General features: G+C 39.2%; 1 protein-coding gene across 1 annotated transcript; it reads right to left on the reverse strand.

Annotated features, from left to right (window-relative positions):
• Positions 1-7,498: 7,498 nt before the first annotated feature.
• Positions 7,499-24,110, reverse strand: rrp1 (ribosomal RNA processing 1). The gene is made up of 15 exons (XM_076998436.1): positions 22,314-24,110; positions 21,955-22,037; positions 21,479-21,536; positions 20,987-21,072; positions 19,385-19,446; positions 19,173-19,302; positions 18,967-19,031; positions 18,669-18,862; positions 17,825-17,931; positions 17,625-17,722; positions 17,502-17,521; positions 16,739-16,879; positions 11,762-13,101; positions 10,225-10,291; positions 7,499-8,267 (listed from the first exon to the last, which is right to left on the reverse strand). The coding sequence occupies exons 1-15, from the start codon at positions 22,447-22,449 to the stop codon at positions 8,092-8,094; spliced, it is 2,763 nt and encodes a 920-aa protein (XP_076854551.1). The 5' UTR covers positions 22,450-24,110; the 3' UTR covers positions 7,499-8,091.
• Positions 24,111-24,605: the final 495 nt, after the last annotated feature.

A 24,605-nucleotide genomic window follows, 5' to 3' on the forward strand; every position in this document is an offset into this window, starting at 1 on the left:
CTTCACCTCCCCCTGGTGAATGCTCCCCTGATCCGGCATCTCGTGCAGTGCTCTCTCTCCTCTTGACCGCCCGAATGCCAGATCATTGGCTCCAACGGGGTTTTGCCACAGGACCAGTCCATCGTACTCCCTTCCGAGGGATAGGGAGAAAGCTCCTCCTTCCGCACTCTCTTGCCCCTCACGGTTTGACTCAAGTCCTCCTCCTCCGTACACGGCTCACTGTTCTCATCCTCTGTGTACAGCTCACTGTCCAAGTACTCGGACGGAGGAGAGCAATCTTCTTCCCCGCCCTTACCGTAATACTCGGTGGGGGCCGAGTATACAGACGGAGGAAGGCTTTCCTCTTCCTCCTCACCCTTGCTGTAGTACTCGGTGGGGCCCGAGTATACGGACGGAGGGGAGCTCTCCTCCTCTTCGGAGTCTTCCTCCGACTTCCTCCAGTCTTCCTTCTTCCAATCGCACCCACGGAGATCCACAGACACAAACGACTAGACTTAGACAACGTAAACACACGCCCAAAGGGAGGGGTCAGGGTCCGCAACGTGACACCATGTGCTCTGAATCAGTCTGCAACAAGAAAGCAAACATCACCTTTGTTGTCTCACATCTCAGAAAATATGATATATGACAACGTAATATATCATGAGGACAGTATAACCTGATTAGATGTATATGTACTTGGCCAATATAAAAAAAATCATGATGCATTCATCCATAGACTGTAGCTGAAACAATTTACAAATTGCAAATACCAGATTTACAGACTGCAAATATCATGCAATATCATCAAATTTCTTTCTATTTTTTGTTTCCAAACTCTGGAAACTAACCCCGCTTTGTATTATGTTCTTTACATCTACATCTTGCTACATCTTTGTTTTCTGTAGCATTGTGCCTTTTATATTTTACTTATTTTTAAAACTTGTATATTATTACCACCAATTTTGTCATTTATCTTTTTTCCCCCAATTGTTTTGCAATGTTTTATGAAGCACGTTGAATGTCCCCTTCACTGCCTATTGTGGTATCAGCTCTGACAGTTTCAGTTCTCCAAACCTTGATCTGCATGTATGGCAGTTGGGCTTGAAACATTTGCAAGTTATTTGCAAAGCAAAGGGAAAATACAGCAGAACAGAAATGAAGTGATGATTGCAACAAACTCTGTAAAGTTCTACACCACACTTTTAAGGAATGTCTCAAAATCCTATTAAATTTGGTAAAACGTCAGTAAGTTATGCAGACGGGCCTTCTTATGATGTGATTTTACAGATACTTTAACTATGTGAGACATAATGAACACTTACATGTAGGTCTACAAATAATTTCAACTATGGTTTCAAGTTTGTGATAACATATACTGTCAAAGTATTTCTTCCTCCAACAACACACCAGTACACAGACCTTTTGGTAGTATGAAACATTTAATACATAATGAAGAAGTGAAACAAACATTTTCTTTCACAACTCCTCTGTAGAAAGAGGATATAAAATGTATTGTGGTGGATTCTATAATTATTACTATTTGAATTCTTAGATTTTACCATTACTGTACAGAAAGTAATGATCCCTTATTCAACACTTTACTGTGTTGTACATTTGATTTGATATATAATTACCATTTTTACCCATCAGTCCAATAATAATAATAACTGTTAGTTATACTGTTAATAATAACAGAGCCATCACCCCTAAATGTGTCATGCTCAGTTCTTAGGTGCACGGTCACTTGAGGAATATCTCTTCTTGGCTGTTCAGTATGAAAGCTACTGCACGGCTTGTCTCGATGTTCAATACTTGTGGTGACCATACCAGCTGACATTAGTTTGACTACTATCGACTCCCCAATCTGTGAACCCAACTGCCTCATCAGATCAGTAAAGTGTTGGAAGCTATGAGTGTCAGTACCAGGTGTTGAAGTGTATGGGCACTCCTTCGTAGCCTTCCTAGTTGAAAATGAAATGTGCCATATTTTGTCAACTGTGATTTTTACACCCCAATCGAAATTTGTCCTCCGCTTTTAACCCATCTGTGCAGTCAGAACACACACACACACACACACACTAGTGATTACTAGGGGGATGTGGTGCACACGTGCCCAGAGCGGTGGGCAGCCCTAGCCGTATTTCACGTTCTGTCCCGGGCGTCCCAGGTTTTTTTTTTAAGAGAGGAAATGTCCTGGTTTTTAAATTACCTTTGTAGGTACCATGCTAAACCAGCAGGTGGCAGTACCACTGGCAACACATGGAACAAGCTTGCTTTGACGGAAGTAAGGGTGTGTCTACAGTTCAGGTGTTTAAATACCCTGAACAGCCATTCATCTCTCTCTCTCTGGTTTGACTGACACATAGGTTAGACCTATTAAAGAGAGGCTCCGTAATATCTCCCTCTTTCTCTGGTTTGACTGACACCGAGGTTAGACCTATTAAAGAGAGGCTCCGCCATTTCTCTCTCTCCGGTTTTCTTTGAGAACACGCGAACTTTGCTACGACTAACAGCAAACAGCTGAAAGTCGTATTAGTTAATTAACGAGCCCGAGTTACGGTGTAATCTAACCAGCAACCGATCAACGTTACCGCGGAAACAGATTCACCAAACTACTTCAATCAAGCTTGTTAACGCGGCCACATGGACTGAAACAAAGGCGATCAATTCCCTTTAGTTAAACCGTGAACGAGACTCTCATTCCTGGACTTCATATCCAGAAGGACGATTCCCAGCTCACCTGGACGACATCGCTTTATCAACGAGGAGCCTGCGGTGGAAATTCCCTCCTAATTCAGGGAGGACGATGACACTACCCAAAATCCTCAACACGTGAGACTAACCGCTGGGCATAGTTTATAAAAGGGCAAAGTTACTTGAACTGCAGAGTTAACCAAGTTTTCTGTTAATACATTCTGAATGTGTTTAACTTAATTTTCATAATCTTCATCAAGATTTGTACATACAAAGTTCTCTTTGCTGTGCATGCCACCATCTTTTATTTATCTGATTAATGGACAACTTGTAGTCTTCCCCATTCTCAGACACACCACATTAATTTTTAGTTATTAAGCCAGCGCCATTACTCTTTGTTCTGACCACGTTGGAATAAACCAGCTGAGCTCATTAACATAGTCGCGCTGCTTTACTGTTTAAAGTCGGCGCCATTTTAGTTGCTTTGTTCTCTAGGGGTGGGCGGATCGATATTTATATCGATAGTATCGATACAAAGGTGAGGATCGGTATCGGATCGATACCACAGCGAAAATATCGATTCTTTTGCTGCAGTTTAGAGGTCTGCGCGGGACTGCTTTTTTAATCCCACTCCCGCCCGCTCCCGCTTGTTTTAATCCAGCTCCCGCCAAAAAATCGCTTGTTTTAATCCCGCTCCCGCCCGCACCTGCTTGTTTTAGTCCCGCTCCCGCCCGCACTGGCCAAAAAATCGCTTATTTTAATCCCGCACCCGTCCGCCACATACACATTTCTGTCGCCCCCACCCGCAATCCTAATATGAATTGAATTAGATTTAGTACTTGAAATTTTCTTATGTATTTATTAAAACAGCTATATAGCGATGGATCGCGCTGTCCCATTTCTTACCACAGTCCAAACACATGCAGTCAGGTGACGTACACCAACACTTTCTGATATCAATCACAACAAGCCGATTTCCCTCTCCATTAATTACAATGGAATATGACTTCCATACATCAGACTTTCCTGTAGTTGGCTTAATTGTGGTGTATTCGCCTGTTTTAATTGAATTTTCCACAGCTGAAACTGGTTGACCGTCTACAGCAGGGGTCGGCAACCTATGGCACGGGTGCCACCATTGGCACGAGGCATAATCACTGGCACGCGACACGCTGGACCAGCATCAGCAAAAATATATATAATTTAATATAAATTATTATATTAATGGATTATAATTTCAAGTAAAAAGTATCCCCCCCCCCCCCCCCAACGGTTTGGAAGTATCGGTATCGGCGATACTGACCAGTATCGTATCGGTATCGTATTGATACCAAAATTCCGAGTATCGCCCACCCCTATTGTTCTCTATAGGAGAACTGAGATTACAACTCCGCCTCCTCACACGCGCACAAGCGCGTGCACACATTACACTCCTCCCCTTTTTACACACACACACACACACACACACTAAATACCCAGTCTTCACTGTAAATATACTGATCCTTGTCGATGCCGTTTGTTTTAGAATAGTTGGTTTTAAATAAATGTATCATTTATTTTCACCAAATTGTCTGTGTTGATGTCATTCAAAAGTGGTTGTTGCCAAAACCTCCAAAGAATTCATAGTTAAATCCTTCAGATACCAAACCATTAATTACCATTAGTTAATAACTAAATGTTATAGTTCTGGTATAATTAGAATATTAAAGGATTAGTAGGTGAAACCCCTACACCTTCATTGGACCATTAAAATGTAAATTTTCAGGCACTAGGGCACTGGGCTGCGTGTGGCATAATCCCTGAGCCGCGTCAGTGATGGCAGCCCTGTTCTTAATCAGAATGTAGACAGCGTGACTGTCAGTACGCAACATACAACACCCCCACCGGGGGGATCAGCAGTTATCAGTTTTAGCCGTCTCTATGGCTTCTTAAGGAAGCTTAGTGAAATGGATCGCTGCTGAATTTTTCTGGCTCGCCTTCACGTCTTCAGCCCTTTCTCTGTGATCTCTGGTTGCGTTTCTTGTGTTTAGGTGTCGTCACCTTGTGCTCTCTCTCATCTCTTTTGCTTTTCTACTACTTAATTAAGTAACTATCCCCTGCTTACTAGCCTACCTCAAGTTTTCCCCCTGCTTTATCTCTTCGTATCCATTCTTCGTTTTATTTTGGGAAGGGTTTTTGTTTCGTCACGACGTCTGCCTGCTGTCCCCTGGCGTCCTAAGTTTTGTTTTCTCACGTTGAGTTTTCTCCACGTCTTTTCTGTTGCATTTTTCTCCCGCGTGTTTGCGGTGTTTGTGTGTGTACGCACTCACACATTTTGCTCTTTGCGTTTTGTCAGCACTTGGGTCTACTACTCTCTAGGTTTTGACGCGGTGTGTACTTGTTGGTACACCCAACGTTACATGCGTGGCCTTGCCTTGCGCGCGCCCTTTCCATTGTATCATAATCAGGTCGTAATACTTTTTTCCAAAAGGCTGAGATTGTTCAATCTTTAAATCTTCTATCAGGATCTGTGGGATCATGTGGACATTTTATTGTGAAAAGTAGAATCCTGTGGACACTGAATTTTGAATAGTTGGATTCTGTGAGCGTTTTAAATAGTGGCATCCTGTGGGCATTTTATTGTGAATAGTGGGATCCTGTGGGCATTGTATTTTGAGTAGTTGGATCCTGTGAGCACTTATTTTTAAATTGTGGAATCCTGTTGCATTTTAGTTTGATTTGTGGTATCTTGTGGGCATTTAATTTTGTGTGCATTTTGTTTTTTGAATAATTTGTAATTTGAATTTCTTTATTCTTATCATAATGTTGTCCATTGGACAATAGGACTGAAAACATAGGACTGAAAAAAATAGGACTGTTTGCACTTTATGGTACAGGTTGTGATTGTCGTTGTGCTGTGAGAAAGTATGTTCCCAGGGTATCTGCACATTTTTAAATCTCAAATTCAATGACTTAAGACCTTTTTAATACCTCTCACAAGAAAAAAGAATACTATAACTGGGGATGCAGGTGTGTTCCACATCGTTGATGGGGGTCACCGGGGGGGGGGGGGGGGGGGCGCGTATACTCCAGCGCTAGGACCCTGGAGCGGTTATTTTCTGCATGGTCCTAGCGCTAGATTCGGCAAAGTTCACATCGCGCCATCTACCATGCGGAGTATACGGGCGTTGCGGAAATGATAATATACATATCGTCGGTAAAATAAAACAGAACAACTGAGCAACACACACATAATAATTTAATGCCTCCCCTCATAAAATTCCAGACATTTAAAGACATTTTTAGGCCTTGAATATGGAAAACTTTTTAAAAACTGACAATTTTAAGACTTTTTAAGGACTCGCAGGTACTCTGGTTCCTGAGCCCAGCTGATCTTTTGCAAGTATGGATGTGCACTTAAATACACTTTGAAATTGATTAAAACAACTTGTGATGAATTTGATTAATGACTCATCCCTTTTTGCATTAAATAACTGAAAGTAACTAAGTAACTTTTACTCAAATTACATTTTAAATGAAGTAATTTTGTACTTTTACTCAAGTAAATTTTGAGATGGGTCATTTTACTTTTTATTTATTGGTTTATTTCAGTGGTATTCACTCTACTGAAGGCATCTGTGACTTAACAGTTTTCCTCAACTCAATACGGAGCTAAGGAGGTAATCAATTTAGTAGTAATAGTTACACAAATGGCTTGAGAACTGGGGTGTGTGGGGGGTTTACAGCTAAACTACAACCTAGAAGCTTTCATTTACATAATATTACATAACCTAATTTTTGAGTAAAAAAACAATGTGGCGTTGCCACTGGTGTATAGGGGTGGAGCATGGAGTACGCTACCTCCCATGAGCACTTGCGGCAGGAAGCGGTACGCTAAAAGAGTGAATGTTCTTCATTTAAATGTGATAGATTGTTATTATGTGGTTTTATGTGTTTTGGTCATACGTGTCTGTTCCGTACAGTAACTTGTGTTTATTTTAGCACTGTTAGGGTCACCGTGTTCATGTCATGTTGGAAGCGTGGAAGCGACCTGGTTCGAACGGTTTATGTGAAAGCTACAACAAAAACGTTGAGTGATTGTGTGACTCTTCCCTTACTGTTCATAAAGCAGTCAATAAAGAGTTGAGATGAACACACAAAACCTGTCTGGCACTCTTACTCCCGCTGACACTATATATAAAATATCTCCCGACCCCCCCCCCCCCCCCCCCCCAAAAAAAAATCCTCGGATCTACACGATTCGTGTAGGTCAACCTTTTCAACTTCAAAATGGCGAATTTCGCCGAAAGGTGACAGATTTTCATACCAGGATAATGGATGGCATTTAAAAGCATAAAAACATTTTCTGCCACTCTATATGAAGTTCAAGTTGGTACTTTGCCTAGGACATTAAAACTATACAAACCAATCTTTGTCCTTAAAATTTTCTGGTACAGAGCCAACTTCATGGCTCCGAAAAGAATGGTAAATCTTACAAAACTTTGTTAAACAAAACGAAACCAACATGCCATCATTTATATCAAGCTAACCATTGGCTGCTTGAGATGCACAAAAAAAAATGTATCACATGTAGTGCTGTCAATTCCAAATCTAGCAAGGCTGAGCAAAATCCTGGTGAGGACTTTTAATCACGGCACCTGGAATTGATAGCACTAATCACATGACATTCTGATCTAGACATAAATACGCATGAACATTCCCTTTCTAATTGTTAAATACTCCATTTTTTTTATCTATTCACTGACCATTAGTGGATCGAAGCATATTTCAGAAGGAAGTGCTTAGAGTTGGTTGTTGGATCTTATTACACAATATACTCAGAAAGCATTATAATGAATTTAATTTTAAACACGCTAATATAAGCAAACAGTCAACATTTTAATGACCTTTTCCATAATGTATTGTGATATTGAACTAAAAATCAAGAGGGAAGAACCAATACAGCTACCTTTCCTGTTTAGGAAACTAAGAGTCTCAAAAAGGGCTGAACAATACACCTCAGACAGAAGACTGAAGGGAAGTGAGTTTTAATCAAGTTATACTCAGAAAAGACAAATCTACAAAACCAATTAATTTGAAGACTTCAAAAATGGGCAAGCATTCACTTATATCACTAAGGAATGGAAGAAGTCAATTTTTTTTTTTTAAATAAACTCACTCTACTAGTAGGCATAACAAACACTGTTCTTTTGTATAAAAAATAAAAGCAACACCTGTCTCACCAGTGAGTTTGTTATAAGAAACTCAAGTTAGGCAGGCCTTTCCACAAACCATAGGTGAACAAACACTCATGTTAAGAGGAAAGACAATAGTCAGTTGTCATTTTAAAATCATCTGAACCAAACCGAGGCATTATATTCCTCAGTCAAAACAGCAACAGCAGATACCAAAGAAAAAACTTCCATTTTGCTCATCTTAAAAGAAATCTGCTGCTGTTGGTCTTCTCTTGAATACAGCTTTCTTCACGCTGACAGTAGATGACAACGTAGGTGATTTCAGCACGCTGGACACTGGTATTTTCTTAGGGTCAAAAGCCACACGAGATGAGCCCACAGGACTTACTAACAAGCTCAAATCGGTCTTCCTGAATTCTGAAAGTTTAAAAAGAATCAGAAAAAAAGTATGAATATGAGATTTGTAAGATATGATCAAAATCAGGAGCACTTCAATGCTAAGACATAAGATTTTTTAAAGATACACATTTTAAAGTGCCCATATACTACATCTTGAAAATACTTTTGATGTGCGTTTGTTTATATTCCAAAAATAATTCATTTTCCTATGAATAGCATTTTAAAGGTTAAATCTGAAGAAAAAAAAACTCTACATTTGTCCACATTTTTCCTTAGAAATTTCTGTTGGGTGTGTGTATGCATGCATGTGTATATGTGTATGTATATACACTGCTCAAAAAAATAAAGGGAACACTTAAACAAGACAATATAACTCCAAGTCAACCACACTTCTGTGAAACCAACCTGTTCAGTTAGGAAGCAACACTGATTGTGAATCAATTTCACCTGCTGTTGTGCAAATGGAATAGACAACAGGTAGAAATGAGAGGAAATTAGCAAGACCCCCCCTATAAATGAGTGGTTCTGCAGGTGGGGACCACAGACCACTTCTCAGTACCTATGCTTTCTGGCTGATGTTTTGGTCACTTTTGAATGTTGGTGGTAGCCAACCTTTGGTTGGTGCTACCTTTCACACTCGTGGTAGCATGAGACGGACTCTACAACCCACACAAGTGGCTCAGGTAGTGCAGATCATCCAGGATGGCACATCAATGCGAGCTGTGGCAAGAAGGTTTGCTGTGTCTGTCAGCGTAGTGTCCAGAGGCTGGAGGCGCTACCAGGAGACCGGCCAGTACACCAGAAGACGTGGAGGAGGCCGTAGGAGGGCAACAACCCAGCAGCAGGACCGCTACCTCCGCCTTTGTGCAAGAAGGAACAGGAGGAGCACTGCCAGAGCCCTGCAAAATGACCTCCAGCAGGCCACAAATGTGCATGTGTCTGCACAAACAGTTAGAAACCGACTCCATGAGGAAGGTATGAGGGCCCGACGTCCACAGATGGGGGTTGTGCTCACAGCCCAACACCGTGCAGGACGCTTGGCATTTGCCAGAGAACACCAGGATTGGCAAATTCGCCACTGGCGCCTTGTGCTCTTTACAGATGAAAGCAGGTTCACACTGAGCATATGTGACAGATGTGACAGAGTCTGGAGAGTGATCTGCTGCCTGCAACACATCACGTCATGTTGCACCACAGACTGTCCAGGAGTTGGCGGATGCTTTAGTCCAGGTCTGGGAGGAGATCCCTCAGGAGACCATCCGCCACCTCATCAGGAGCATGCCCAGGCGTTGTAGGGAGGTCATACAGGCACGTGGAGGCCACACACAATACTGAGCCTCATTTTGACTTGTTTTAAGGACATTACATCAAAGTTGGATCAGCCTGTAGTGTGTTTTTCCACTTTAATTTTGTGTGGCTCCAAATCCAGGCCTCCATTGGTTAATAAATTTGATTTCCATTGATGATTTTTGTGTGATTTTGTTGTCAGCACATTCAACTTTGTACAGAACAAAGTATTCAATGAGAATATTTCATTCATTCAGATCTAGGATGTGTTATTTGAGTGTTCCCTTTATTTTTTTGAGCAGTGTATAATGCAGTGTAAGATACAACTGTGTAAGTTTATACTAATAAGTTCTGAGTGGTAAGAGAACAAAAATGCAGGTAGAAACAAAATTGTGCATGTGGAACATAGAATATAATCCACATAGAATATAGAACATAGAATATAATCCACATAGAATATAGAACATAGAATATAATCCACCAAAGAAATTTATGCTCCACACATAAGTTGTTTCAGTGTCATACCTATTTTGTCCAGAGTTGAGAAAACCCCAATATGATGTCACTTGATCACAGGACAAAATCACATTGTTGTAGTAAATGAACTACAACAACAAATGCTTCCTACTGTGAAAATACAGTAGGGCAGCACAGCAAAACTAACATATCAGTTCTACACAGAACTCACCAGTGGTTTTGTTGTTCTTAAGTCCAAAAGTCACTTTCTTAGTTTCAGACTGTGGAGTATGGAATACCTGTAAATGGAAAAACGCAGACACAAAGCAATAAATAAAAACATCCTGAACAAAGACACTTCTTGTGTGTTGGACAAATTTTAATGCCAATGTTCAACGGAAAATACTGCTTCACTTATACTGTTATACTCCTTGCAAGCATGAGGAGATGATTAGTCTAGATAATATGTAAGGTTATACAAGACTATGTGCTTGAGGATATATTCAATAACAGTTACGATGAATTTCTCATTGGTGGAGGTCTTGGGCACAGTGTAATCAGACTGAGTCTGCTCATCCCTCCCCGTATAACTCTGCCTGATTGGCTACAAACTACATCCTCAGACCTGAATACAAAGGGATTTGTTAATTAAAGCATGCAGATGTCTGATGACATTAAATACATCTATTCGTGGGGATTTGTATACATTTCTTTCCCAATAATAATGAAGATTACCATCTCTCTGGCCATTCATTGGTTACCTTTTTTAGATCACTAAAATATCCTACAGTTCGTGTGATAAGTGTTTACTTGGTCAAAGTTTTCAGGTGAATATCAAATATGATAGTATCCTAATACCTGGGAAGATGTTGGGTTATCTGTAGAGACTGAGACTCAAAGTACCAGTTCTGCCAGCCAATTAATAAGGCTTCCTTTTGCTAATGAACTGGATGAAGTAGAGGAAGGTTTTTAATATTTCACTCCGAGATGTTGATGGGGAAGGAATTCACAAAGGTCTGACTTACTACAGCCCTGTGAAGCCCATTCTCTTTGTGCACCAGCAAACCTGCTGCTTCAGGAACCGTCTTTGCTAAAGGCTGTTTGCATGTTTTTGACTATTTGTCTCGGATGTCAATAATACTGGGAAACATTGGGAAATTTTCCCCAGTGCCTACTAAGCACTGCATAAAACCAAATAAATATTTAACACAGAACCTAGCATCCTTATATTAAGAGTCTCAATCCATGATGGACTAATGAATTTTAAGTGTTCAACAATAAGACTTCAGTGATGCCCCCAGTTAAAACAGTGTTCAAAAGTACAAATGTTTTTCTCTAGTTAATTTTCAATTAATCAATTTCTTCAACACTAGTGCAGCATTTACTGTACTATGTGGATGGATTTTGAGAGTGCATGTTTTGTTTATAATAGCATTGTTTATAGTGAAGATTGCACTATAAAAGAATACATAAAGTATACCAACTATCTATATTACTCACCCAATAAAATATTTCACTTATCTGGCAATGGTTTCTTGCTTGTTCACATAAACATTAATAAAAAAAAATTAATAAACTGCATCTAGTATCAAACAGTGATCAAGAAAAATAGCAAAATATAGTCTAAATATACGTCCTAAATATTTTCATATATCTCACACAGATAAAAACGGTCTGCAAGCAAGTTAAATTTAATTAGTGGTGGGTCGTTATCTGCCCACCACTAATATATATATAAATCTATTCTGAAATTTTGAGAAGATGTGTACCTTGGAGATGGATAGTGGTGTGCCGGGGCCTTTTGGTTTGGTTTTACAGTAGAGTGGAGTGGGTGGAGTAGTTTCTCCCTGGAAGGAGATCAAACCAGCTGCTGCTTTTGAGGTTTTCATCTTCAGCTTCTTGTTGGGCAGTGCAGTGAAGGAGAGATCCGCATCCTGGTGCTCCATGGTCCTGCGTGTGTCCTGTGCAGACTGACTGTCCCGCTCTCCTGTCAGACACTCTGCCAACTGCATCTTTCGCTTCTGGACTTTCTTTTTAAGGGGCCTGCAGGACGATTGCACTGTACGCAGTGGCTCTTCAGTCTCTCTCACTTCTACTTCCAATCCCTGTTGTTCTGATGAAACGCGTTTCTGCTTCTCTTTCTTCAGTGACTTGACTTCAGAAAGTTCAACAGCGTCTGCTTTTTCTGCACCAATGTAATTCATCTTAATTTTTGTGCAGTCAGGTGTCATGTCTACATCTCCATAATTCCTGGTTTCTCTTGTTTTACCTTTTGATTTCTGTTTCTTGTTCTTTTTCATCAAAAATGGAGCGGTATGATGTGATGAGTGCTGTTCTGTTGTAATCACTTCAGCAGCTGGTGTGTTCGAGGAAATACATTCTGTTTGAATCTTCTCTAGTAGAGTGTTTGTGATCTTTGCATCAGCTCTCATCTCTATAATCCTCTTTTTTTTTTTGCCCGGCATGCAAGCATCATCACGTGTCTTATCTTCTGACAGAGTCATTTCTACAGGGAATGTTCCACTTGGGTCTTCTGGTCTTTTATCTGCACATCTCTTCTTTGGTGCTTTAGCTTCTCTGCATGTTTTACCTGCTGTGCAGCTTGTGCTGCTCCTTTCATCTGCGCTCACACTTTTGTTCTTTTTCTTCTTCAGTGGAGCAAGATCATCAAGGTCCTCCAAACGCTGGATGTTTTCAGAGACGTCGTTTGCACACTCGAAGGTTGGTTTTCTAGCTTGACTTTTTTTATACTTTTTTTTACTTTTCTTCCCATTGCCAGATAGAACAGCAGTTTGCTCGTTTTCACCTGAGCCCTCCAATACTGTCCTTAGAACGGGGTGATTTTTTAACCCTTCATCACCACCGAGTTCTTTATGCATGTCTTTTGAAATTAAAAAAGATTCAGGTGCGGCTTCTTCCCCAACTTCCATTATATCTAACTTCAGGCTTTTGCCTTTGCTTTTTTTGTATTTAATGATGTTGGCCTTCACATGCCTTTGTAAACCTGGTTTGTTATCCTGGGCTTGTAGTTTGTCTTCATTTTCTCCCTCTGAAGTGCATGATCCAGTGGTTTGACTTGCGGCCCTTGGGTTCCCAACAACTTCACAAGCTGCAAAATGTAAATGAACAAAAGAGACTAATGTTAAAGACAAAATTAGTGATAGAGAGCAAGAGTCTGCCCTAGTGATAGGGCAGTTACAGTCAGTTGTTTATAGGGAGCCAGAGCACCAGACATTAGTTGCAACCTTAGACCGTCAGCCAATAGATAGATATTCAAGGATAGTTATACATGCAGGGGCCAACGATATATGTCTGCGGAAGTCAGAAGTAACTAAGGCAAATATTAACAAATACGAGCCTCTTGTAATTCCAGGACGAAACATGAGAGAACGTGAAGACATTAAGATTGGGCGTTTTGAAAATAAACAACCATTAAATAATGTGATAAAAAAGCGAATTATTTCAAATCATTTTGAGTACATGTATAAATAGTTAACTTAAGTTTAATGTGCTTGGAAATATTGAAATGGACCTTGAAAGTGACGTACAAGTGCTTGAATTTCACCTTGTAATGATGTAGGCTATGAACCCAGCAAACATGACTTTGTTCATTGCGCTAAGGCGCGGTGTGCGCGAAGTTACAAAATTCGAGAGGTGCACAACCTCGCAAATTGACAGCGCGCGAGGCCCTCGCGCACAGGCGTAGCCACCGCGATTACATCATTTTCGCCGCTGATTTTAGTTTAGCCTTTTTTTGTTAAAAAATGTGTTAAGTCTGATGCGCTTTCTGCCATTCTCACTGCAGTGTGCTGAGTAGCTGAACCGGAGCGGAGTTGCGCATGCGCGGGTGAGTTTGTCCGCTGGGTTGCTTTTTACCGGTAATAAGTAAACGCACACGGTATGATAACCGTGCATTTTAATACCGTGGTATACCGTGAAACCGGTTACCGCTGCAACCCTAATTTCAACATATTTTCCAAACGTATAGCTATCAAAACTAGCACTAAGGCAACAAGTTGTTTTGAGTTTAGTAATGCTAGTGCGAATACTGTCACGGTTAACAACAACTGATTAAAGGTTAATTAACCGTTACATGTAAACTGTCATTTTCAAATTTACCTTTACGTCACTTGGGCAAACTGTTAGCATGCAGACAAACATTAGTTAGCTAGATCTACGAAGTAATTAAGCATTTGCTGAAGCCCAATCGATTTCTAATTAAGTTCTTATAGCTGAGGGCAATTTTTAGATACTTTATCCAACCACATACAGCTTTGCGCGGTGTATATAGACATTGTTGACAAAGGTGTAGTGTGTATTATTTCTCGAATGTTCTTGCCACCAGAGAAATTCTGTCAAACCTCTTGATTCAAACGTTTCTAAGTAAACTATATTCATGCAAGTAAAAGGCAAAGGGTTCCGTTAGGATTTTTTAAGCTTTGCTATATTTTCTTTTTGCCAATGTTAGGTATGGGTTATGTGTTTGGTAATTTATGTTCTGTTGTCAAGTAATGTTAATCATTTATCAATATAGTTTTGTTTGTGCACATTTCAGTTAATGTCTGATACTTTTATTTATATTGTAACGTTGGCCTCATAGCTCATTCTTGTCTTGAGTCAACTGCGTTTCAATATTTATTACATTTATAAAGCAGCTCTCATATGCCTGTTTGGTGATGTTTTATGTTTACTTTTTGACATGCAAATAAGATGCATTTGTCAAAAAAAGTTGTTTTTCAGTGTTTACTTAATTATATTCTGTATATTTTGAATTTACTTCATAAAGCATAAAATGTATAGTTTGGGCAACTTAGATACTAATTAACTGAACTAAACAATTGTAACTGGAACAACAAAACATTTTGTTGGACTCACTAGGTGTATTTTGTTAATATATAACATTTCGTTGACTCAACTTATTTTCTTTAATTAGATTGAATTCTGTAGTTGTCAGCAGAACTTAAAATTTGCAATGTGCAGAGCTTAAATTAGATGGGTCACTAAGATTTTTTATGTTGGTGAAACTTGAATTCTTTTTACAGTGTGCTAGTTACCGGTAGTCGGCTTTCACTGCTATGCAGATGACACTCAACTTCACATATCAACCAAACCTGATGACAAATCCAGATTAGGGAAAATTGAGGCCTGCGTGAGATGTTAAATGCTGGATGTCTCTAAACTTCCTCCAACTTAATGAGACAAAAACAGAGAAGAAAATACCAGATCTAATGCTGAATCTTGCAGACTACCCCATTACACCTGGCTCAGTAGCCAAAAATCTCAGTGTTGCATTTTATTCTATCATTAGATAAATAGTACTAGGATAGCTTTTCTACATCTCCATAGGATTACCAAGCTGAAAAATTCATTATCCCAGGATGATGCAGAAAAATTTGTTCACGCCTTTGTTAGCTCCAGATTAGACTACAGTACGTCATTCATGTCGGGATGCTCAAATAGGAATCTAAATAAACTTCAAGTAGTTTAAAATGCCGCAGACAAAATGCCGCAGACAAGAGTTCTAACTAGAACTAGAAATTTTGATCATATTAGCCAAGTCTCATAAGCCCTACCTTGGCATACAGTCAAATTCCGTATTGATTTTAAAATTCTTCTACTGACCTACAAAGCACTGCACGGGCTTTCTCCTGATTACCTCCAGGAACTTATTTCCTATTATGAACCCCCACGTCCATTAAGATCACAGGGTGCTGGCCTTTTATTAGTTCCAAAAATTAATAAGGTAACAGGAGGGGAAGAGCCTTTTCTTATAAGCCCCCCCCCCAACTATGGAATAACCTTCCAGAATGTGTCTGGGACTCTGACACAGTATCTTTAAGTCTAGGTTGAAAACTTAATTGCCAAATTATTATGTTTGTTTCCTTTTTATCTTTAATTTCTTTTAACATTTTCTTTTTGTCTTATCTTTGCTTCATCTTAATGTTTCTTTTTATTTATTCTGTTAAGCACTTTGAGTTGCATGTATGTATGAAATGTGCTATACAAATAATAATAATAGTAATTATTATTATTATTATAATGTTGTCATGGTGACTGGCCAAAGGACGATTGGTTTCACCCCTGAGTGTTGGTTCCTCTTAAGGTTTCTTCCTCATACTCTTAAGAGAGTTCTTCCTCGACACAGGTCACCCTTGGCTTGCTGACTGGGGGCTTGGACTCCGTAAAGCTGCTTTGTGATACTGTTGTAATATAATATAAATGCTTCTTTATTTTTTGTTAATTTTGATTGAAAATCTGTTGAACACTCACACCCTGTTCCTTAATTCACTGAGCAGTAAAATGTCCAAGACCAAAAAAATAATTAAGATTACCTAATAAGAACTGTATTTATTTTTGCTATAAAACCTATAATTTAACCATTAATGGTTTCTCAGTTCACTAAAACTTTTTTCAAGTGAACTATATACTACTAATATAGATGGTCTCCTATACAGGCTCTTTATTAAAGCAAGTCACTTTGTGCTCTTCACGCACAAATATTTCAGCAAATAAAGATAAAACATTTGCAATTAATGTTTAAATGTTAAATGTTGTGATCATAAGCATATGCAAAGCCCTAGATGTACATACAGTACATGCAGCAAGAGAAAACACTGTTAACACTAAATACTGGCATGTAAAAGACATGCCATCTATAACTGATCTAGGTCTAGAGCTGATCCTTTTGAAGAACATGCTGAATATTCAGTTTCTCATGGAAATACCACCAACTTGAAAGTAACTACATTTTTGCTTCTTGCCAAAAGTTCCTTCTTCATCTTTCTTCTCCTTCTTCCTTTTCTGTTTGTTCTTCTTCTTGTTAAACAGCTCATCATCTGAAGAATCCAGCTTATCTCCATCCTCATCCTCATTTTGTGGGAAGACACCTGGTCATTAGATGGAAGACACAGACTTGGTGAGAGAAGCTTTAATCATAAATTAGCCTTACAGTTTTATGCCATGATTGTTAAGATTATGCATTATGTTTATTCAAAGCCAATGTATTTACATATTCAGTAGCTACACTGAAAAACATTACATAAATTTAGAATAGATTGTTAAATCACTTCCAGCCCTCTCTATATATACACACACATACATATACACACCCACTCACATCAATAGAGCATCAAATGGCCGGTATCTCTTGCATGTTAGATTGGTAATTCTAATCAGGTATGTTGTGATAAGTATATTAACAGTTCTTCTAATCCTTTTAAAATTTACAGGCATCTTTTTTTGGAACATGAGGTTTATCGGTGAGCTCAAGTGCCTTTACAACTGGACCACCATACAAACTACCCAAAGCTTTTTTGCCTGACTTTGCTTCATTAATTCATGTGTTATAGTATAACTTCTCTATTATTTTATTTGTGTCATTATCCCATTTCTACTGTATTTTTGTAAAGATCACACCCACACGAGAGAGAGAGAGAGAGAGAGAGAGAGCTATACATCTTTTTTTTTATTTATCTATATATTAGCGTTTTTGTTGGCGTGATCCCTTACCTTCACTTAAGTCACGAAATCTTGGTTGGAGGGCATAGGAAAGGAAAAAGAGAAAAGGCACAAGATATAATGATGATAGAATTTACAATTTGTAACTATGACATGAAAATAATGTTTACTTACATCTTCACCATGCTGTACATTCTAGTTCGATTGAAGTTTGGTGTATTCTTGTGACTGCCCAACTCAAACAGCCGATCCGCTATTGCAGCATAGTCAAACTGCAACGAGACATGATGGAAAAAACATTCCATAGTGCTGCTTGATGCAGGATAAAAGTGAAATGTCATAATTCCATCACAATCTCCATGAGAAGCACTCACTTGAAGAACATGCTCAGCATCTTCGCTGTCCGAGTCCTCATGGGGATGTACATCCTCCATATCTGGAGTTTCACCCTGTCTGTCTTGGTTGTTTTTCTCTTGAACACCTGGAGAGCAAAACCAACACACTAGTCTGAAACACCAATAGAACACGGGGAGCCAGAAGATCCAGAGGTTGAACTGTAGGCGTTTCATAGTGGTAGAACTTCATAGTGGTAGAACTTCATAGTGGTAGAACTTCATAGTGGTAGAACTTCATAGTGGTAGAACTTCATAGTGGTAGAGCTTCATAATGGTAGAGCTTCATAGTGGTAGAGCTTCATAGTGGTAGAGCTTACTGCTGGGTGACATGACCTCAAATCAAGATCATGATTAATATTTGGATTTTTGTTGTTTTTTCTGCCCTCATAGCTCTAAATACATTAAATGTTGCCTGTGAAAAGTATGAAATGACATTTTAAATATTGCCATCTGAAAATGTCATTGGAACACTGTTAAGAGCAAGAAAGGGGCGTGAACAACTTGCTGTACCTGTAATGGAGCTACAGCATGTGTGCCCAGTGTTGTAGATGGGAATCACTCCCATGACTGTTGCATGATCTTTCTCTCAGTGATCTTGTCCTTTCACTCCATTTTATGCACCATTATTTACTATAGGTTCTTATTTAAAAACATCAGCTTCACGTCCTCTACAACGTATGACGAGTATTTGTAGGTAGCTTAGTGGTTAAACTGCTTTAGTAATCAGAAGGTTGCCAGTTAAAGCCCTACCACTGCCAAGTTGCCAATGCTGGGCCCTTGTGCAAAGGCCAAAGGACAATTATTTTCATGGCACTTGACCTACCATTAACCTTATTTGCTCTCCTGCTCATCTTCAGGTCACTTTGATCAAACGTTTCCTCTTCATCATCAGAAGCCTTAAGAGAATCAGAGTCTGCTCCTTGATACAGCTCCTTCATCAGGTCCTCTATAGCAAAGGGGGCCTGGTCTACTATGGTGGAGAAGATGTGTTTGGAAATTGAAGTCACCAGTAGGCGACTGGAATGGAGGAAGGAAAAGGACAGAAAAATAAGGAAAAATGGAGTCATCATTGCGAGCAGTGCATTGGTTATTTCAACAGTGCAGCCATCTGAGTAACTCACTCTTTGGTTTTGGCCATGGTTTTGCAGAAAGGGTCAATCAAGGTCAAGTTCTGATCTGCCGTCAGCTGCAAAAAAATTATATATCAACTAACTTTTTCCCTCCTTTCAGCAACACAAGAGTTAAACCATAAGGATGAGTAAATATGATCATGTTAACAATATCAGACAGTCTAATAAAGGAATTCCAACTGTTCACAAACTCTTACCTCTGAAGAACCAATCTTGGCCAATTCAGTCATGTAAACATCCAAAATATGCAACACAAGCCCATCAGGAACACCATCTTTACTCTGAAAGAGCTGTGCCATAAACCTTTCTGAAAAGTGATTTACCATACTAGAGAAAAAGAAAAAAACATTATTCACCTAATTTTTATTGCTAAATTTGAGTAACATGAAAGGAAAAAAAAACACATTACCTGGTTTCCCATTCTCTCCTTTTGAGCATTTCAAAGGCTTGTCTGAAGACAAAGCGAACCAGCTTTTATGGAAAGTGATAGTAAAAACACAAGGTTACAGAAACATACTATACATTACAACCCAAGAAATAGGAGTGCTCCGAAACCATTTGCATTATAACCTATTTGTACTGGATATGTTATTTGGGGATGCTTGTAATTAAATACTTTACATATCTCCTCAGTTATGAAACTAATGCATTCAGATGGCATCAAAATGACTAAGGACAAGCAGGTTCCTAATGTGTGGAATTTTTTAAAATACCTGGATATTTAAGGTTTGATAATGTGGATATAAACAATCTTTCACAGTCTGACTACATTTAACATTAACATCTTTCAAGAACTTAGTGATACAGCTAGCGAGTTAGTGAGTACCGATTTACACCTGTTGCTGTCTGTGACTATAATTACCCCTTTAATAAGCCTGCATGATCTCATTTCTCATTGTGTTTATTGTTAGGGTTGTTATTAGATATATCCCAAGTAGCATAAGGAAAAAAAAAAAATACCATCCACACCAAGTATGCAGCCGAGTGACCTTTTAAGCATCAAAACATTAATGGTGAGCAGCAGTGCGTTTTGAGGCTGTGGTGTTTTACACAGAGAGCCCACAGGAACGAAATTGTCACAAGTACAAGGCAACAATGTGCAATCACTACTGATAAAGTTCTACTACTACTGATACATTACTGCTACTGCTACTGTTACTGCTACTACTACATTTACTACTACTACTGATGCTGCTTCTACTGTTGCTACTACTAATGCTGCTACTACTACCGCTGATACACTACTGCTACTACTACTACTACTACTACTACTGATACACTACTGTTACTACTGCTACTAGTAATACTGCTACTGTTACTACTACTAGTACTGCTACTACTACTTCTGTTTGTGCTTTTGTGTGATTGTGCTTTTCCAAACCCTTTGTTGTTGGTGAGAACAGATTCAGGTTTTGGAGCATTTAGTAATGCTCTACAGTGAGTGGGCTGGGAGGCTGATGTGCTGCTGTTAGCGCTGGTTTACCCTAATCCTAACTCCTAACCCTTGGTTTACCCTAATCCTAACTCCTAACCCTTGGTTAACCCCAACCCCTAACCCTTGGTTTACCCTAATCCTAACCCTTGGTTTACCCTAACCCTAACCCCTAACCCTTGGTTAACCCCAACCCCTAACCCTTGGTTTACCCTAATCCTAACCCCTAACCCTTGGTTTACCCCAACCCCTTACCTTGGGTTAACCCTAACCCTAGGTTAACCCTAATCCCTAACCCTGGGCCTAGAAATTGTTCCCACCCAAGTATTAGAGCACTGTTTAGCACCAAGTAGTCTAAGGCCCATTAGTCTCTTTTGGCAGGTTTCCCCAGAAAACACCAAGCACACTGTCATAAATGCCCAGAGTGAACCACATTACTATTTGAGCCTGGAACAGTAACTGTTGGTGAAACACTGGACAGCTATATCCAAGAACCTGGCAGCTTGATGTAAAAAATTACACCATAAATTATACCAAGTAGTAATGGTTTAGGTGCAAATTCATAATTTTAGGGCTGACCTGAAAAAATTTATCCATGCGAAGTCTGTCAATACCATTCCATTCTCTCTTCAGAGTCTGAAGAAAAGTTTCGAAATACAGCAACTCTACAGTTTTGACATGAGAAAAACAAGACATGGTTAAAAATGAACGACTATTCATGTTTCAGCCGTTTTGATTGGATCATTGCATGCAGGACAAGCTTCACGAAATCAGACTGTTAATCGTTATAGTGTACAGTTATTACAGCAAGGACTGGTAGAGAGTACAGATGTACTTTGGTTCATCCAATGATCTTGTGAGAATTTAGCACAACAATCCCTTTATTCTTACATATTTGCTATGCATTTTACTTTTTAAAAGGCCTAGTGAAAAGGACAAGACAACTCCTATTCACAAAACTTTTACCTCAATATTTACCAAATAAATGTGTTAGGCAAATGAACCGTGTTCATGTTCAATCATTTCGAGATACCAATATTGAAGGCAAGACTAAACGTTCGTAGTACTTACGGCTGTCTGTGGTGCAGAAGCTATGCATCAGTCTGGATATTTGGTCAGAGAGTTCCTCCTGAGATCCAAAATATCAAAACCATTGTTACAACCTCACAAACAGCACTTCAAATACCAAGATTGCGGACCAACAGTCAGATTGAGGTCAAAATGTCTATTGTGGACAAGGAAAAACAGTACAGCACCATGACCAGTCATATTGGAGGACATGAAGGTTTGATCAGCTACACTCAATTTAGTGGTGACTATATAGCAAAATGACTGGGGAAGGAGTGAAAAGTGAGGAAAATGTATTTAATGAAGACCTTGGGAGAAAAAGAACAGCACTTCTCTTTGGAATTATTGTGGATTCAGCTGAGGCGGGTTACAGGTACAAATCGCTGTGCTTCTCTGCTCAAGTCTTCATTTGCTGGATCAAGAGGGACTCAGGAGTTCGTTGGTTGGTTGTCTCGGCTCACACAGATGTGTAATCTTACCTGTAGAAGCGGTTTGTCCTGCATCCACAAGCAATAGAAAAGTCCTTTCCATATTTTCAATAGATCCGCACTCGAGAAACCACCTTTAAATTAATAAATGAGTAAACACACACACACACATACACAGATAGATAGATAGATAGATAGATAGATAGATAGCACCAAGTGTTAAACAATGGCACGTGTAACAATTGAATATTGATTGGAATAGGTTAACCTCGACACCTACGCAAACCTCACAGTCACTCAAAGTTATTAACATGAAGCCACAACGTATTAATATTTTCATATCCACCATAGTTTAGCATAAAGCTAACTAGCCAGCTCATTAGCTCAATAAACGTATTGCGACAACTTACCTTCGACTTTTTGAGACCGGAGGCTTATGTATTTCCTCAGCGTCTTTAAAGCCTTCGTCCTAGTAGATTTTTCGTTCGACGCTAATCTTTGTGCTAAGAAAATTTCTGGATCCCGCTTGCTGGATGCTGGTGCCATATTTCCACTTTTTCACGTGGAACGCACGCTTCTCTGGCGCACACTGATGACGTTTCACCACTCCGTTGATGAACGTCAGACTTTAGTTACTCCCCCTGCTGGTGATGTACAAAACTGCATATCTATAATTAACATGACGCATCTTATATGCATGTTCGTACAGCACGTGGTAATATTTTTTTTTAGGCTACTATGGTCCAAAACTCTGGAACTCTCTTCCTGAAGAGCTCAGAGATATTTCATCCCTGCACAGCATCAAGAAGAGTCTCAAATCCTTCCTGTTTAGATCTGCTTTTAGTTAAGAAACTTTAATGGTAAATTAATCTTAATCACATAATTTTACTTAATTACATTTTATGTCTATTCTACTGATTTAAAGTTTTCCATCTTATTTACTTTATTACATTATTTTATTTAGTTACATTTTATGTCTGTTCTAATTATTTTAATAGTTTTGCCATCTTATTTTATTATTTTTTACTATTATATTATTTTGTGTATTATTTCATAGACGAAGGGTTTTATGGTAGACTGGGGTGCTAGTGCTGTCATCCTGTCACTGCTCGTGGTCACTCAAGTTTGTTGACAGTGCAGTGGATGGATGCCATTGTCTCAGAATGCCCCCAAGCCTATGTTACCTTCTGGTTCTGCCTTTATAGCTAGGCTGTAATAGTTTAACTTAATGCTGGAGTTGCTGCCACACTCCAGAAATGTGTTTAATTTTATCTGTCCTGTATATGTCCTCATACAGAGCTAATTTTCCCTGTTTTATTTTATCCACATCGCTGCCCGCCTGCTCGAGGAAAAATGAGATGAGGAGAGGCAAGCGAGTTATCCAGTGCCAGCCACCTGACCCGATGAGCCTACACCATGATGGACATTACTACATATTTTCCTTTTCTTTATTTCTTTCTGTCTAAACTGTTGTTGTTGTCATGGTGACTGGTGTCGGCCAGAGGAGGATGGGTGTCCCCCCTGAGTCTTGGTTCCTCTCAAGGTTTCTTCCTCATGCAAAAAAAATTAGGGAGTTTTTCCTTGCCACTGTCGCCTTTGGCTTGCTCACTGGGGGCTAGGACTCGGCACTTGTAAAGCTGCTTTGTGACAACAACTGTTGTAAAAAGCGCTATATAAATAAAATTTGATTGATTGATATTATTTTAATAATTTTTCATTTTATTATATTAGTTTATTTTTTGTTTCTTTTTATCTTTCATTTCTTCTAATGTTTTTTTTTATCTTTGCTTCCTTGTAATGTTTTTTTATTTATTCTGGGTAAAGTACTTTGAGTTGTATGTATGTATGAGAGGTGCTATACAAATAAAGATTATTATTTTTATTTTATTTTATTTTCTCAGGCAGTCAATAGCATGCTAAGGAGTACAGGGTTTTTTTTAACATGGCCACAGAAGAGCTCAATAGATTTAATTTGAAAGGTAGCAGACGAGTCCTTATGGTGAATTTGCACTCGCTCATATTGAAAGGTTAATGAGAAAGTGGCAGAATTCTCTGTCTTATCTGGCACTGATGTGACTGTCGTTATTGCCAAATTGAGGCCTGTGGCAGATAAACTAACTGTGCCTCGACCTATGGCCAATGTTGTGCATGAATGTTAATTTTTTGAAACCATGAACGTGAACATCGTTCACTCTCAGGGGGAAAAAGTGGCCCGGGAGTTCCTGACAGACTGGCCCACTATATCCCGACAGACTGGTTCACTAATATATATATATATATATATATATATATATATATATATATATATATATATATAATGTGTGTATATACAGTATATATACTGTCTGGCAAAATACAGGGGAAACGACTGGAAAGCTACTGAAACCTACATTGTTCACTCAGTGAGTAACCTCTGCAGCTTTTCTTTTCTCTCTCAGCTTTTCAGCGCCACCTTTACGTTTCGTAGTTTGTTTAGACCCTGGCTTAGACAGCTCCATCTTTACGGCAATGCGGACCTATTTTTTCACATTTCAGTAGTGTGAACCGTGTGGCGGAGGGATCACATGATGAGTTAGACCCTCAGCAGTGTCAGTGTGTAACTGGCGTCTCTCTCTTGTCACTCGTGGGTTACAAACAGGGAGATATCATTAATGTGGCATTAGTATGGACAAGGCTTTTCCAGTTCGTGACTACTTGTATTA

The sequence above is a fragment of the Brachyhypopomus gauderio genome, chromosome 3 (genome assembly GCF_052324685.1).
Source record: "Brachyhypopomus gauderio isolate BG-103 chromosome 3, BGAUD_0.2, whole genome shotgun sequence".
In the NCBI taxonomy this organism is placed as follows: domain Eukaryota; kingdom Metazoa; phylum Chordata; class Actinopteri; order Gymnotiformes; family Hypopomidae; genus Brachyhypopomus; species Brachyhypopomus gauderio.

Excerpts from the sequence above, each read along its gene's own strand:
- rrp1 (XM_076998436.1), bottom strand. The coding sequence starts at position 22,449 with ATGGCACCAGCATCCAGCAAGCGGGATCCAGAAATTTTCTTAGCACAA. Across the intron at positions 17,932-18,668 it reads GAGAGCAAATAAGGTTAATG|GTGTTCAAGAGAAAAACAAC; the intron begins GTAGGTCAAGTG and ends TTTGCTCTCCAG. Across the intron at positions 8,268-10,224 it reads TAAGAACAACAAAACCACTG|AATTCAGGAAGACCGATTTG; the intron begins GTGAGTTCTGTG and ends TTAAACTTTCAG.